The sequence below is a fragment of the Rhinoderma darwinii genome, chromosome 5 (assembly GCF_050947455.1).
Source record: "Rhinoderma darwinii isolate aRhiDar2 chromosome 5, aRhiDar2.hap1, whole genome shotgun sequence".
NCBI classification, from domain to species: Eukaryota; Metazoa; Chordata; class Amphibia; order Anura; family Rhinodermatidae; genus Rhinoderma; species Rhinoderma darwinii.
In genome coordinates this window covers 341,007,022-341,021,744 of record NC_134691.1, presented here as the reverse complement: position 1 = coordinate 341,021,744, position 14,723 = coordinate 341,007,022, and the positions used below count along the sequence as shown (strand labels likewise).

General features: G+C 46.8%; 2 protein-coding genes across 5 annotated transcripts in view; one reads left to right on the top strand and one right to left on the bottom strand.

The window, feature by feature from the left end:
- The window catches only part of LOC142652232 (uncharacterized), a 32,211-nt gene extending 31,557 nt beyond the window's left edge, over nucleotides 1-654 (bottom strand). For 2 of the 4 annotated variants that reach the window (XM_075827853.1, XM_075827855.1), the window contains exon 1: nucleotides 404-654. The gene's annotated coding sequence lies outside the window, so the exon portion shown is untranslated. Of the gene's footprint in view, nucleotides 1-38; nucleotides 126-403 lie in introns of those variants that run through there. The other 2 variants (XM_075827854.1, XM_075827856.1) reach the window with 2 other exon arrangements.
- A 168-nt stretch (nucleotides 655-822) lies between these two features.
- Nucleotides 823-14,079, top strand: CDC25A (cell division cycle 25A). The gene is made up of 17 exons (XM_075827857.1): nucleotides 823-1,045; nucleotides 1,268-1,462; nucleotides 4,221-4,300; nucleotides 4,778-4,829; nucleotides 5,312-5,350; nucleotides 6,416-6,452; nucleotides 7,616-7,711; nucleotides 8,124-8,243; nucleotides 8,376-8,510; nucleotides 10,120-10,191; nucleotides 10,266-10,409; nucleotides 10,486-10,581; nucleotides 10,807-10,869; nucleotides 10,948-11,046; nucleotides 11,485-11,615; nucleotides 11,779-11,890; nucleotides 12,355-14,079. The coding sequence occupies exons 2-17, from the start codon at nucleotides 1,299-1,301 to the stop codon at nucleotides 12,493-12,495; spliced, it is 1,581 nt and encodes a 526-aa protein (XP_075683972.1). The 5' UTR covers nucleotides 823-1,045; nucleotides 1,268-1,298; the 3' UTR covers nucleotides 12,496-14,079.
- Nucleotides 14,080-14,723: the final 644 nt, after the last annotated feature.

Genomic DNA, 14,723 nt, shown 5'->3' with positions numbered 1-14,723 from the left:
TATCGTCTCAGTAGACTTATAGCTATTTAACCGCTCACCACACGGGTCAATGATAAAGCCAATCACGGTGGTGCTGGTGAGTAGTGTCAGTCATGGTGACCACTGGGGATGAGAACAAATATTTGGGTTTTATCAAAACTATTCAACAGTAAAAACGGTCTTTGTTGCCAGTGGTAACCAATCAGAGCTCAGCTTTCATTATTTGTGAGTAGTTTAGGAAATGAAAGCTGAGCTCTGATTGGTTGTCTAGGACAACAAGGCCAGATTTTCGTCTAGACGGTTTTGTTGAATGTGTGTCTCTTAAAAACCAATCAGGTGGCTGCTTTTATCTGACCGGAAGAAATGAAATCTGATTGGCTGCTCTGGTCCACACTACGGTTCTTACTGGTTTGTCAATTATTACCTCAGTGTGAGATGGAGCAGGGGTGGCAGAGGTTCAGCTCTGGCTTCTACTTCTCTCGCCTTGCCTCCCAGCACTATTTGCATTTCATCTCTTCTCTGACGTCCCTTTTCCTGTCAATCACCGAAGCATCTGCGATCTCATTGGCCAGTAACCATCAGATGCCTCTGCCTGCGCGTCCTGTCACTCTCCAACGTGAGCGGTTATTGGACATCGACGCTGTCACTTTCTGTTCTGTCAAACTGTTACGTTATTTACTATTGGATAAGAGTTCTGTCACTCATTATTCCCCTGGTGCTCGATCTTCTCTTTCATTGGTTATTCTACCTGTCACTCACCAATATATCGCTCATTGACCAATCAACGACTTTAACGATTGGCGCCATCGCGTAAACTGTGCATACAGGACGTCCTATGCTCAAGCACTTGATTGGCTGGCCTTTTTGTCGTCCTGAGCTCTGATTGGTTACACGTTGGTGGCGCCAAATCCAAGGCGGGCTGGGCGGTGGAAATGGTGATCGGTGAGAGTTAAGAGGGGAGCTGCGGGCCGAGCCCGGTAGAGTCATCGTATGTCCGGCCGTGAGGGTGCCCGTTGAGTCCTGCGTATTAAGGAGAACACGCAGGCTACAGTGAGCGCAAGTAAAGGTACACTACCATCAGAAATGTGCTGCTAACCTTCCCTTTATTCTCTACTGTGGCCGACCGCATGATAAAGTTATTTGTTTTTTTTTTTTCCGTAAAACTAGTTATTTACCACCCGGTTATAACCGTCCGCGTGTACGTGACACATGAGATTTACCTCAGTTCTTCCTCTGTATTTGTCGTGTCTGTGCTTCTCTATTGACCTCTTAATACTTTGTTTTGCAGTGCTGTGCCCGGCCGCAGAGTTTTCCTAAGGATGGACATGTACCGCTCGGCCCCAGCTCACGTTAGGGGAAGCAGCCGCCTCTCCGGTTTACCCGTGGTGAAGGCCTTGTTCTCCTGTGAAGCAGATACCGCCTTGGCCTTGTCTCCAGTCACCAACCTGGCTCTCAACATGGACCAGCTGGCAGGCCTCGGGAGGTAACGTACAACAAATAATACTTAGTCCTACAATAAGGAATATGTCTGCATGGATCTGCTGTGAAGGAGTCCTCTCCATGTACAATGTATTTATATGTAGATCCTTTAAAGGGGCACTCCATCACTTAGGTGGGATTATTTGGATTGCATCTTGTCTATACATGTGATGACGAAAGCCAGGCTGTAATGCTCCCCAAGATGTGGTGGGTTATCTGGGGGGGGGGGGGGGGTATATGAGTGGAGAACCTGTCCATGCCATGCGATGTTTGTGAATGGCCGACTCTCCAGTCGGTAAAGGGGGTGGAATGACTTCTAGAGATGGGCTCACAGGTCAGGGACCCGCACCGATATATAAGATGTTTATGACATACATACCCAAACTAATGAGTTACAGCCTGTGTTATACTCCACCAGCAGAATAGTGAGTGCAGCTCTGGAGTATAATACAGGATGTAACTCAGGATCAGTACAGGATAAGTAATGTATGTACACAGTGACTCCACCAGCAGAATAGTGATCGCAGCTCTGGAGTATAATACAGGATGTAACTCCGGATCAGTACAGGATAAGTAATGTAATGTATGTACACAGTGACTCCACCAGCAGAATAGTGAGCGCAGCTCTGGAGTATAATACAGGATGTAACTCAGGATCAGTACAGGATATGTAATGTATGTACACAGTGACTCCACCAGCAGAATAGTGAGCGCAGCTCTGGAGTATAATACAGGATGTAACTCAGGATCAGTACAGGATAAGTAATGTAATGTATGTACACAGTGACTGCACCAGCAGAATAGTGAGTGCAGCTCTGGAGTATAATACAGGATGTAACTCAGGATCAGTACAGGATAAGTAATGTAATATATGTACACAGTGACTCCACCAGCAGAATAGTGAGTGCAGCTCTGGAGTATAATACAGGATATAACTCAGGATCAGTACAGGATAAGTAATGTAATATATGTACACAGTGACTCCACCAGCAGAATAGTGAGTGCAGCTCTGGAGTATAATACAGGATATAACTCAGGATCAGTACAGGATAAGTAATGTAATGTATGTACACAGTGACTCCACCAGCAGAATAGTGAGCGCAGCTCTGGAGTATAATACAGGATGTAACTCAGGATCAGTACAGGATATGTAATGTATGTACACAGTGACTCCACCAGCAGAATAGTGAGCGCAGCTCTGGAGTATAATACAGGATGTAACTCAGGATCAGTACAGGATAAGTAATGTAATGTATGTACACAGTGACTCCACCAGCAGAATAGTGAGTGCAGCTCTGGAGTATAATACAGGATGTAACTCAGGATCAGTACAGGATAAGTAATGTATGTACACAGTGACTCCACCAGCAGAATAGTGATCGCAGCTCTGGAGTATAATACAGGATGTAACTCCGGATCAGTACAGGATAAGTAATGTAATGTATGTATACAGTGACTCCACCAGCAGAATAGTGAGCGCAGCTCTGGAGTATAATACAGGATGTAACTCAGGATCAGTACAGGATATGTAATGTATGTACACAGTGACTCCACCAGCAGAATAGTGAGCGCAGCTCTGGAGTATAATACAGGATATAACTCAGGATCAGTACAGGATAAGTAATGTAATATATGTACACAGTGACTCCACCAGCAGAATAGTGAGCGCAGCTCTGGAGTATAATACAGGATGTAACTCAGGATCAGTACAGGATAAGTAATGTAATGTATGTACACAGTGACTCCACCAGCAGAATAGTGAGCGCAGCTCTGGAGTATAATACAGGATGTAACTCAGGATCAGTACAGGATAAGTAATGTAATGTATGTACACAGTGACTGCACCAGCAGAATAGTGAGTGCAGCTCTGGAGTATAATACAGGATGTAACTCAGGATCAGTACAGGATAAGTAATGTAATATATGTACACAGTGACTCCACCAGCAGAATAATGAGTACAGCTCTGGAGTATAATACAGGATGTAACTCAGGATCAGTACAGGATAAGTAATGTATGTACACCGTGACTCCTCCAGCAGAATAGTGAGTGCAGCTCTGGAGTATAATACAGGATATAACTCAGGATCAGTACAGGATAAGTAATGTAATGTATGTACACAGTGACTCCACCAGCAGAATAGTGAATGCAGCTCTGGAGTATAATACAGGATGTAACTCAGGATCAGTACAGGATAAGTAATGTAATGTATGTACACAGTGACTCCACCAGCAGAATAGTGAGTGCAGCTCTGGAGTATAATACTGGATATAACTCAGGATCACTACAGGATAAGTAATGTAATGTATGTACACAGTGACTCCACCAGCAGAATAGTGAGTGCAGCTCTGGAATATAATACAGGATATAACTCAGGATCAGTACAGGATAAGTAATGTAATGTATGTACACAGTGACTCCACCAGCAGAATAGTGAGTGCAGCTCTGGAGTATAATACAGGATGTAACTCCGGATCAGTACAGGATAAGTAATGTATGTACACAGTGATTCCACCAGCAGAATAGTGAGTGCAGCTCTGGAGTATAATACAGGATATAACTCCAGATCAGTATTACGGGGTGACTGTTGTGCTGGATTTTCTGGTACAATAAGGTACTGAGTTTGACTATCGGCCTCTGTTCTTGTGTAGATATTATGTTGTATTGTGTATTTATGCTGTTTACTTGTCCAGTTCATATTAACCTGTAAATACCTGTGTTCTCTGCTGGTGGCTGACTTATTTTTTATTTATTTTTTCTCAGTCAATGTGAAACTCCAAAGAGGAAACTATGTGACCGCTTTTCTTTTCAGAGAACAGATTCCTCGGAGTCCATGGATGCAGGTGATGAGCGGTGACATTATGATCAGATGACCCCTTTAATATTAGATTATGCTCTGGAGACACTGACGGAGCTGCTGTCCTGGTGGCTTTCTACTCCTACACGAATGGGGGGGGGGGGGTTCTGACCGTAAGTTGTCTTTCTATAATGTCCATTTGCTCCAGGGTATATATAGGGGTTGTCCTGTTTAAAGGGACCGTAAATAATTCCCTCTGCTGTGCATTTGATTAGTCTATTGTCCCCTGTTATCTGCCATTTTAAGCATGGGAGAGGCTGACTGTATAATTGATGAGAAGTGCAGAATTCCCCCCCCCCCTCCCTGCCCCCACGAGTGCCATGTCTCCTATCTCCAGGGCTGAGAACCTCCAGATCCATGTATGACTGATGGCAGCCGCTCCTCTTATTACACTCCTGCACTATTATAACCTGCTGACTGTTTACAGTCCGTGAATCTACTTTATGATTTTTTTTTTTTGTAGGACTCGGTCTTGAATCGCCCCCACCAATGCACTTAAAGGACCTGGAAGAGACGTAAGAGCCGTTATCTGACGATATCCTAAAACTGCTCCCCACACTCTTTAGATCTGGCAGAAAATTGGGGTTCATGACATTTGGCCGCGCTTGAATGTTCTAGTTGCCCCCTGACATTCTCGTGCGGATGGAGCTGAATACCCTACAGTGTATGAGTGAGGACGTGGGTGGGGGGGCTGTGGCTGACATACTTGGCGTTCCCGGGTTGTTAGGTTGCCACCCTCCTGTTTACCCCGCGGCTTGTCAGACGAGTTTATCTATCCTAGGCTGATGTCCCCATTATCTGACCTTTACATGCGGACGCTGCTGGGTCTGGACTGTCAGATAACCATCTATGCGTCCTGCTGGTGATGTTTTAGGACATTGCCATATAGTCCCGTCTCCCCCCCCCTCTATAGTGAACGCGTCCTGCTGAGCGGACTGATCATGGTGGTGACTTCTGACGCACACCTCCGACTAATGCTAGTGCTCTCTGGTTTCAGGTTTGAAAAGGCGATCTTTGATACTGGACGGACGAAAAAGTAAGTTTGTCATGTGTCGCGTTCACTGCTACAATTGTATCTGGTTTAATAAACAAGCCGGACTCTGGACTGATACAATGTAACGAATATCGGGACCGGAGAGAGACTGTTGCGCACGTAGTTATTTTAGACTATCCTCTGAGCTAAATGCTATGGTGTTGGGTCTGGACATGTGTTGTCGCTTCTGGTTGTGAATGCTCATAGTCTGACAGCAAGCATAGATCTTGTGAAATGTGAGCACAAAGTATATTACATTGGTTTCAAGTAAAGCTCAGAAAAATCTTTACAAAGCAAGCACAGGACTTACTGCAAGCAATCAGATGTTTTCCCATCTCGGACGTCTATGGCGTATCCATAACCTATACTGTAGGTGTCTGATAGATGCAGGTGCCCCCTGTGGGACCCCCACTTATCGCCAGACCATCCCGTCAGCCCCCCCCCCCCCCCCCCTCTGTCCTATCCTTTGTCACTGAGTAATGAGGTGACTGGGTCTTCTGGAAACAGCCAATCGCGTCTTACTACGCCGTTTCTAGAACACCCATAGAAGTGAATGGGAGTTACGGAAATGGGGTTTCTTGGCTCTTTTTTTGCTACCGGCCGCCCTGTAACTCAGTGGCTGGAGTTCAGCTGCAGAAGGTGGGACAGGGGGTCCAGTTTGAGAGATGCGGATACCACCTCTGAATATACCGTACATTTCTGAGATGGGTGTACCCCTTTAAAGGGTAACCAAACTTATGTAACTTTAGACCTGTCACGTTTTGATCGTTGGGGGTCCGAGTACTGCGATCCGTGGGAGCTTATTAAAACGATTCTGTTGGGTGATCCGTGTTGTGCTGCTCCTTCTCTGCTGGGCCTTGTTGTGCTGCTCCTTCTCTGCTGGGCCATGTTGTGCTGCTCCTTCTCTGCTGGGCTTTCCTCGGCGTGCTGTACGGACTCCGTTTCTGTACTTATAAGGACTGTTTTGCACCCGGTTAAATGAAACCTACAATCCGCTCAGACCTGTTTTGTGGGGTTTCCTTTCTTTAAAAAATTTAGCATAAATATATATTTTTTATTTTCTTTCAGCGCAAAGTTCCCTCTAGGGAGGAGACGGTCCATGCCGGTGAGTAGTTCCACATGCAGAACGGTCTGTATTGAGCTGTAGCTACTACTCGTTTTATCTGTGGACCTTATGATTTTTATTTTTTTTATCACAAGAAAATTATTTTAATTTTCCGCAATCTGACAAATTATTAAATATTCCAGACTATCAAGATTAAGAAACAAAATCACAACTTCCTGAAGGTATTTTTACCCTTAGGCCTCATGCACACGAACGGGCTTTTGCAGCCGCAGTTCCCCTGAAAATCCACATTCAATCCTATGGGCCCACGCATGGTCCGGGCTCATTTAAAATAATGGCTGCGGCCATGTGCACAATCCGCGATTTACGGCCGGCTCGCAGCTGTCATTCCGTGGCCGGCCGAGCCGGAAATCGCGACCGTGCACATGGCTACGTTCGTGTGCATTAGGCCGGGTTCCCACGTGGCAGACACGCAGCGTAACCGACCTGAAATACGCAGCACATTCCGGCCCGAAAAGCGCACCACATTTTTGTGCATGTTTTTTTGGCTGCCATTTTCACTGTGAAAAGCAGCGGTAAAAAAAATGACTAATGCTTACAATGGCCGTTGTCATGGTGCCATGTCCGGCCTCCCTTGACGTTGCAGCCCGTGGGACCGCTAGAGCCTGTGATCGGCTGTAGTGGACGAATGGGGAAAACCTGCAACGAAAAGGCAGCATAAATCGGCATACTAAGGATCTAACTTCCGCACCGCAGGTCAATTAACGTTTTTTCCGCGGCGTGGACAGATTTTCAAAATCTCATTTACTTCGCCGCTACTGTAAATTCTGTGGAACCTCCGCACAGAACTCCATTGCGAAAATTCTGCAGTGTTGTGGTTTGTGGAATCCCGGCCTTGGGGTGCCAGTCCTCTTTTTGTAATTGCACTTTTTTTTTTGTGTTGAGTCTTATATTTGTCTGACTTACTGCAAAAATCTGGCCACGGCATTTAATAAAAATAATTAGGATTGCTGCAAAAAAAGTACAATCTGTCCCAATGATGCTGTACGTGTTGTGAAGGCACCCAAAAAAGAGGGGTTACATGTCTTCACCTCTCACCCGGCATGTTGTGGTGCGGGGTCTCTGGTTTGGCTGCGGTGATCTGACTTGACACTACCTTAATTCTCACCGGTTAAATTTGCAAAACTTTCTTTGCCCTCCAGAAAAGTCTCCTCGGCTCCAGTCCGGCCTTCAAGAGAAACCTCTCCGATTCTTTGGATTGTGAAGTATTTAATCTGGACGACGAGAACAAAGAGAATGTAAGTAACGTGATAAACTATACAGTGCGTTGCATAATAAGGTACTGTTCTAATCTAATTGTTGTAATCCCTCACATTGTCAATATATCTGCTTGCTGGCAGTGAATAAGAGCATTCTGAAAACCTCTTCTGACCTAGCTGATCATGTTTAAATCTAAGCAAGCAGTCCTAAACTCCAGGCAGCTAGCTCCGAACTACTGATGCACTATAACAAACCCTCTGCTGTGAGCAGGGTTAGGCAATGAGGGGTTTTGCAGACTGTTTCCATTCACTGATTGCAAGGACCGATATCAAATGACAAGCACTATTTGTTTTGTATTCAGCCGTGTTATCAATATCAGGATTGACGTTACAGATTCAGACGCATGTTGTCCAGCCGTGTAGCCTGCAGTTTGTAAATTATTCTTTTCAGGAACCCTTCCAATTCAAAATTCCAGCCAGACCATGTTACAGAAGCTTCTCTCGACCACGAAGCCACGGAGAGGGCAAGGAAGCGCTTGTGCAAAGGCAGAAGTCGGCTCCGGCGTGCATGGTACGTTACAGGCGACGCTTCCCCTATACCTTATGATGGGGCATTGGATGGGGCCACGTGCAGCCTCTAGGGGAGGTTTCTGTGTAGGATGTTTAGTCTCTGACGGCTTTTTTATTTTTTTTATTTTGCTAGTTCTCTTCTCCAAGGAAGGACTATGAATTCGGAGGACACGATCTGGTCTTGGTGAGGAAGTCTTCCTGCTCCTCCACCACAACGGAGAGCAGCGACGATGGCTTCCTGGACATGCTGGAGGGAGAAGATGACGAGGTAAGATCCTGACTGAAGCTGCGGGCACTACACGGCTAATACAAGGGCAAGGTTATAGTCTGAGGATGGGACCTAAAGGAGCGATCATGTTTGGGAGGGGTGTAGGGATTTGCCTGGGCATAAAGGGGTTCTACCAAGGATAGGTGACAAACGTCTGATTACTGGGGGCCCACTGGTAACGGCAACTGACTCCCAAGCGCCCCCATTAGTTCTCTTGGTAAAACTGCAGTGATGACGTTGACTGGAGCTGCGGTTGAGCATGCGCTTTGCTATTTTTCCCCACAGTCCCATAGATATTGAATGGAGTGGCAGGGAGCATGCTCAACCGCTGTGCCATTCAAGTGCGGGGAGTGCAGCAAGGATGAAGGGGGCTCGTGTCCCCCCTCTAGTGACCGGTGCTGCCTGGAACAATCAGACACTAATCCCCTGTCCTGAGGATAGGTTAATGTTTATCTTGGGATAACCCCACAATAGTCTCTCTCCTCAGCTCGAAGTGGGAAGAAAACGGCACGTTCACCTTTCCCACGCTGATCATATCCCCAACTTGAATTGGTTGATAACAGGGAGTAATAGAATATCTTGTCCTACAGTTGGGGATTTTGTACCTGATGCTCTTCCATGTTGGCTGTTTCTTTGGACATTAGCTTGGCCTGCTTGGATGTAAATTTAATGTGTTTATCCGGGAACTCAAAATATCAATTAAATCATGAACACTTTTCCTAATGTCCACCAATCATTTTCCCTTAAAGGGGTTTTCCCAGGAGACATTTGTCCACAGAATGTCATGAACGTCCGATGCCGGTCCCCGCACCCATCTCCAGAACGGGGCCGCTTTGTGTTACGGCTGAATGAGGTTTCTGACCATGAAAAACGTTAAATGATCGAGTTATGTAAACCGCGTAACTGGCTGAGCTCTGCTCTTTCCGTAACTCCAATAGTAGTGAATGGGCGTCACAGAAGCCGTGTAGCTCCGAGTTACGCTGTTTACGTAACTCATGACCATATAACTTTTTTTTTTTTTTTTTCATGGTCGGAAAACCCCTCATTCAGCTGCAACACACCACGGCTGAACGGGGTTTAGGGGGCCCTGTTCTGGAGATGGATGCGGGTCCCAGCTCTGGGGCCCGCACCTATCTGACATTCATGACCTATCCTGTGGATGCATTAAAGGTTATTCACCGCACCCCACTTACGCCACGCTCGCTCTTCACGTTGAGGTTATGAGGAGGGACTTGTTTGTTTAGCGCACTCTGAAAAACTGCAGGACCCACCCATAGCCTTTCGTTCTGAGCCTCGGTTCCAGCCCCTAGCGGATAAACTTCAGGCACCAAAACGTGAACGGGCCCACTGTCATCGTCAAATCAGAAGAAACTAAAGGACGCATGACATTGTACGGAGTCTGAGAGGGGCCAGTTCCGTAAGTCGTATGTTAGGAAGCTGCGTCATAAACTGTTAAGATCAATACAAGATTATTTTCTGCCGCCTGATCACCCCATCATTGCTCTGTCTATATAGAAGTGTCAGAACTGCAGGTTTTTCATACACGGACGAGATCCAGAAGAGATTTGCAGCCGATCTCGTCCTCTGAATTGTCGTCTTTTCCCCCTAGAACGACGCTGAGGTTCCTTGTGGTGTTGCCAGCCTCTGGACTGCTCCCCTGGTTCTGAGCCGCCCTGAGCTTGTAAGTATTTGTGCCCATTTCTTTATATTCAGCTCGTGGTAAAATATTAAACGGTGTGCTGGTCTCTCCTCCAGTGTTATGAGGCGGCTTCCCTCTCCAACACTCCCGTGGGCAGACTCGCAACGAAGAGGCCGGAGATTCCGCACGGAGACACGCCGGAGAAGATTAAGAGGCGGCGCAGCATGTTTGAGGTGACGGAAGACCACGAGGCTGCGACGGTGAGTCTGGAGGAAGACGGCACGTGGACTGCGTCCTGCGGGTGACCGCTATTCACTGACCATCTCTATCTTGCAGGGCACGTGTCTGATGCGCTCCAAGTCCTTCTCTAAAGAAACTATTGAGAGTATATTGGACAATGAACAAAGGGATCTTATTGGTGACTTCTCAAAGGTAAAGGAGCAAAATCTTATTTTGTATTTTTTTTTCTTATCTGTCGCCTCACCTGACACGTCTATACTATAAACCAATTCCTTTAGACTTGGAGCACACTTGTCATTCTGCGGAATATCAGAATTACTATTCCATTTTTCTGTATTTATAATCTCGCCTAGAAAATCTGGGCCGCACTACTAGGAGTTTATCTATGAAGGAATTCATGACTTTCTCCCTCCACAGGCTTTCCTGTTTCCAGTTGTGAGCGGTAAACATCAGGAGCTGAAATACATCACCCCAGACATGGTGAGATCTCGGTGTGAGCAGAATTTACTTGCCGTCATTGCTGAGCCTGTTCTGATCGTCTGCCTTGAACTCCTCCAGGTGACGATTATCCTGAACGGGCAGTTTGACGCTGTAATTGAGCGATGTGTGATCATTGACTGCAGATACCCGTACGAGTATGAAGGGGGACACATAAGGGTGAGTCGTCCATCGTACATTCTCCCTGGAGTCGTTTAACCTTAAGCCTTTTGGATGACGTCTTCTCCGGTTGCATTCAAAGCTAAACTAAATTCTGCTTTCCTATGACGAGTGCAGTGCATTATGGGACATCTAATAAGAGGATAGTTCCAGCTACGCTGTTGGGGGTTACATGTCGATGTAGAGTAACCGGCCTGTTTTAATGGTACAGCTGTATTGTGAATACAGCTCTGGATGTAAATGGAGCATAATCTAATTTAAAGGGCTAATTCGACCACACAAAGCGATGGTTTATCACTAGGATATAATCCTGAGGATGGAGGCCACAATGCTGGTGTAGCCCTGTGTCCCCACCACTGTCCTTCCCTGCATAGCGGTGCTGCAGTGCGACTTCACTCGGGCTGACGACATTAAAGAACCTCCTGTTTTCCTTCACAGGGAGCCATCAATCTGTACATGGAACAACAGGTAGAAGACTATCTGCTGAAGAAAGCGATCCAGCCCCACGGGCCCAAGCGAGTGATCATCATCTTCCACTGCGAGTTCTCCTCCGAGCGGGGACCCAGAATGTGAGTGATTATCCAGGTTGTGACTTAATGGCGTCCAAAGCTGAAATATCGACCAGATCTACTGAACTTCACTGGCCGTCGCAGATGTTACTATTAGCCGTGCCGGTCCATGGTCCTCCTGTGTAAGTTGCCTGTGACTAGAATTGATCTCGTCTCTTCGCAGGTGCAAGTTCTTACGAGAGAAGGACAGAGACCTGAATGAGTACCCCCAACTGCACTACCCTGAGCTGTACATCTTGCTGGGAGGCTACAAGGATTTCTTTCCTAAGTGCAAGGTAATTTATTTATGTATTTAAAGAAACATTGCTGTTGTTTCCCAAATGCAAATCGCAAGAGCAAACCTTGTGCGGACAATTGAAAGGCAAAACCATAGCTGAAGCCTGCAGAATTATGAATGCAGCTCTGGACTATAATCAATGGGGACCTTTTTGTATTTGCAACCTGTAGATTAGCGATGAGATGGAGAGATAGATATGCATCTCGATCACTCCTTTTGAATTGTGAATGAATTAACCATACACCTCTACATATGTGTATGTGATCTTGCAATAGTGGTCAACCCAATTACCAACCCACCCCCAGAGTAGATCCTGTGGACTTGATCACATGGAGTACAGCTCTTGGTGTTTTTTTTTAGTCTTGATGTAGTCGCCCACAACGAGGTTCACATAACGGGTGATCTGAGGACCGTCTTGCTCCGTGCTCTTTCTTAATCCTGCTGCTTTTCCTGCCTCCTCAGCCTTTCTGCGATCCAGAAGGTTACCGTCCCATGAACCACGAAGACTTTAAAGAAGATCTGCGCAAGTGTCGCATGAAGAGCCGGACGTGGGCCGGAGAGAAGAGCAAGCGGGAGCTGTACAGCCGTCTCAAGAAGCTCTGAAAACACTGAACGGACTGTTTCCACGGACTGGGATCATCTATGGGATTGTTGACTGGAACGGACCCTGGGAAGTGGGGCAGGAAAAGTTCAGCGGTCCTGGCTGGGGATTTACTTGGGACTGCCTGGAGCAGCCGCATGGTGTAAATCCACTAACTCTGACATTTTCCCAGTATTGCGCTAGACGCCGACTCATCTCTCGGTGACGTTGGGTCCCATGATCCTGCAGGTCACGTGATCCACCCTCCATTTTTAATTAGCAGTGATGGTTTCTTGTACCGAAACTCCCAGGTGAACACGGGCCAAGGTCTCGTTCGGTTTCTCCTCTACCACTGTGGTTTTTTTATACCAATTTTTAATCCATTGAATCAAGGATTCACATTATGGCAAGTATGTTTTACCCTATAGCTTGCTACTTTAGGATGGGGGTGAAGCTGAAGTCCTGCTTTATTTTAAGTGGAACTTCTAATCAGTGTATGTGACCCAGGATAGATGAGACCGGTCTCCAAATCTGTTCTGTATAGTCTGTTTTAATCTCTTGGCCAGGGCTGGATGGAGACCCTGACACTGATCCCGACTGCAGGTGGGTTCTCGGCAAGCGCCCCCCCCCCCCTTTATTTAGCAGAAATTGCACAATCACTTGCTGTCTGGTTATAACGAACTGATACATCTTCTCAAACTCTTCTGTCCGTTGACGATGCGCCTGTCCAGGTTGATTTTAATGTTTTATATATTATGGGATTTTCTTAATTGGCAAAATTGCTTTTTTACTGAGTGCGCACTTAGTTTTCAGGTCACGTCCGCTTTAGCATTGAAGTATCTGTTCGCCCTTTAATTCTCATTTGACCGTTTATAGAATTAATCTACATTAAAACCAAAATTGTCACATTGGAACTACATTACTTGTACTGATTTGGAATTCTCATCCAGAGCTGCATTCCTAATTCTGCTGTTTGTGGTTGGAAATAGGGAGAAGTCTGTCCACCACGATTGCTGATTAACTGAGGTCCTGTAATGCAACTAGGCATTTACCAGAGTAATAATCACAAGAGCGATCTTAGTGCAGATGCTGATCAAGCAGGGAATGCCGGGAGATTTCAGCTCTGAAGCCAGCAGAATTAAGTGCAACTCTGGAGTATAATTCTGGATTGAGACATGGGCTTCAATTGTGATCATGGGTTTTAAAATTACTTGGAGATTTTAGTATTGCTGCTTCCATAAATGCAGGGAACTCTATGGTATAGTTATACATAGTATAAACGCAGGAGTACTGATGCCGCAGCTGCCATATGTCATATCTAAGGGAGTCCCAGAGGATTTCTGCACGGATAGACGCAGCAATGCCAAGAAACCCCGTCCCACTAGCCGATTAAGTGACTTTCCGGGCCAGGTTTAGTGTCCCCCTGGGCGTTGGCGGGTCACTTTGGGTTTTATTGCACCATCTACAATAGTTCTGTATCTGCAGCCTGACCGTGGTGTTCAGGAGATCATGGTCGTGTGACTGCCAAGGTTTGCAGAGTCCTGTAGGGAATGTGCAGTTCTGTATCTTTGCATTCTCTAACAGGAAAATAAATGACATAAAACCTCTGTCCTGTGTGTCGTCCTATACGGGGGGGGTAATAACCTGGTTATCTACGCTGGTGCGTGTGCTCCTGTAACGGGGAATGTGGTCATTATGGAGTTACCGGTGTCCGCATTGTTATATGGAGGACGGGATATAAATGGATGTGGTGTTTTGTCTTGATCAGTCTCCATCCAGCATGCGGCTATTCAGCTGCTCAGGACGCGCCGGATACTCTACACTAATTCGAGGACTAAGCTGTCGGAGTGCGGACTCAGGCGACCGAGTGCGGACTCAGGCGACCGAGTGCGAACTCAGGCGACCGAGTGCGAACTCAGGCGACCGAGTGCGAACTCAGGCGACCGAGTGCGAACTCAGGCGACCGAGTGCGAACTCAGGCGACCGAGTGCGAACTCAGGCGACCGAGTGCGAACTCAGGCGACCGAGTGCGAACTCAGGCGACCGAGTGCGAACTCAGGCGACCGAGTGCGAACTCAGGCGACCGAGTGCGAACTCAGGCGACCGAGTGCGAACTCAGGCGACCGAGTGCGAACTCAGGCGACCGAGTGCGAACTCAGGCGACCGAGTGCGAACTCAGGCGACCGAGTGCGAACTCAGGCGACCGAGTGCGAACTCAGGCGACCGAGTGCGAACTCAGGCGACCGAGTGC

Coding starts and splice junctions, on each gene's coding strand:
- CDC25A (XM_075827857.1), top strand. CDS start 1,299: ATGGACATGTACCGCTCGGCCCCAGCTCACGTTAGGGGAAGCAGCCGC. Junction 10,410..10,485: donor AAGACCACGAGGCTGCGACG/GTGAGTCTGGAG, acceptor TCTATCTTGCAG/GGCACGTGTCTGATGCGCTC. Junction 11,616..11,778: donor TCCGAGCGGGGACCCAGAAT/GTGAGTGATTAT, acceptor GTCTCTTCGCAG/GTGCAAGTTCTTACGAGAGA.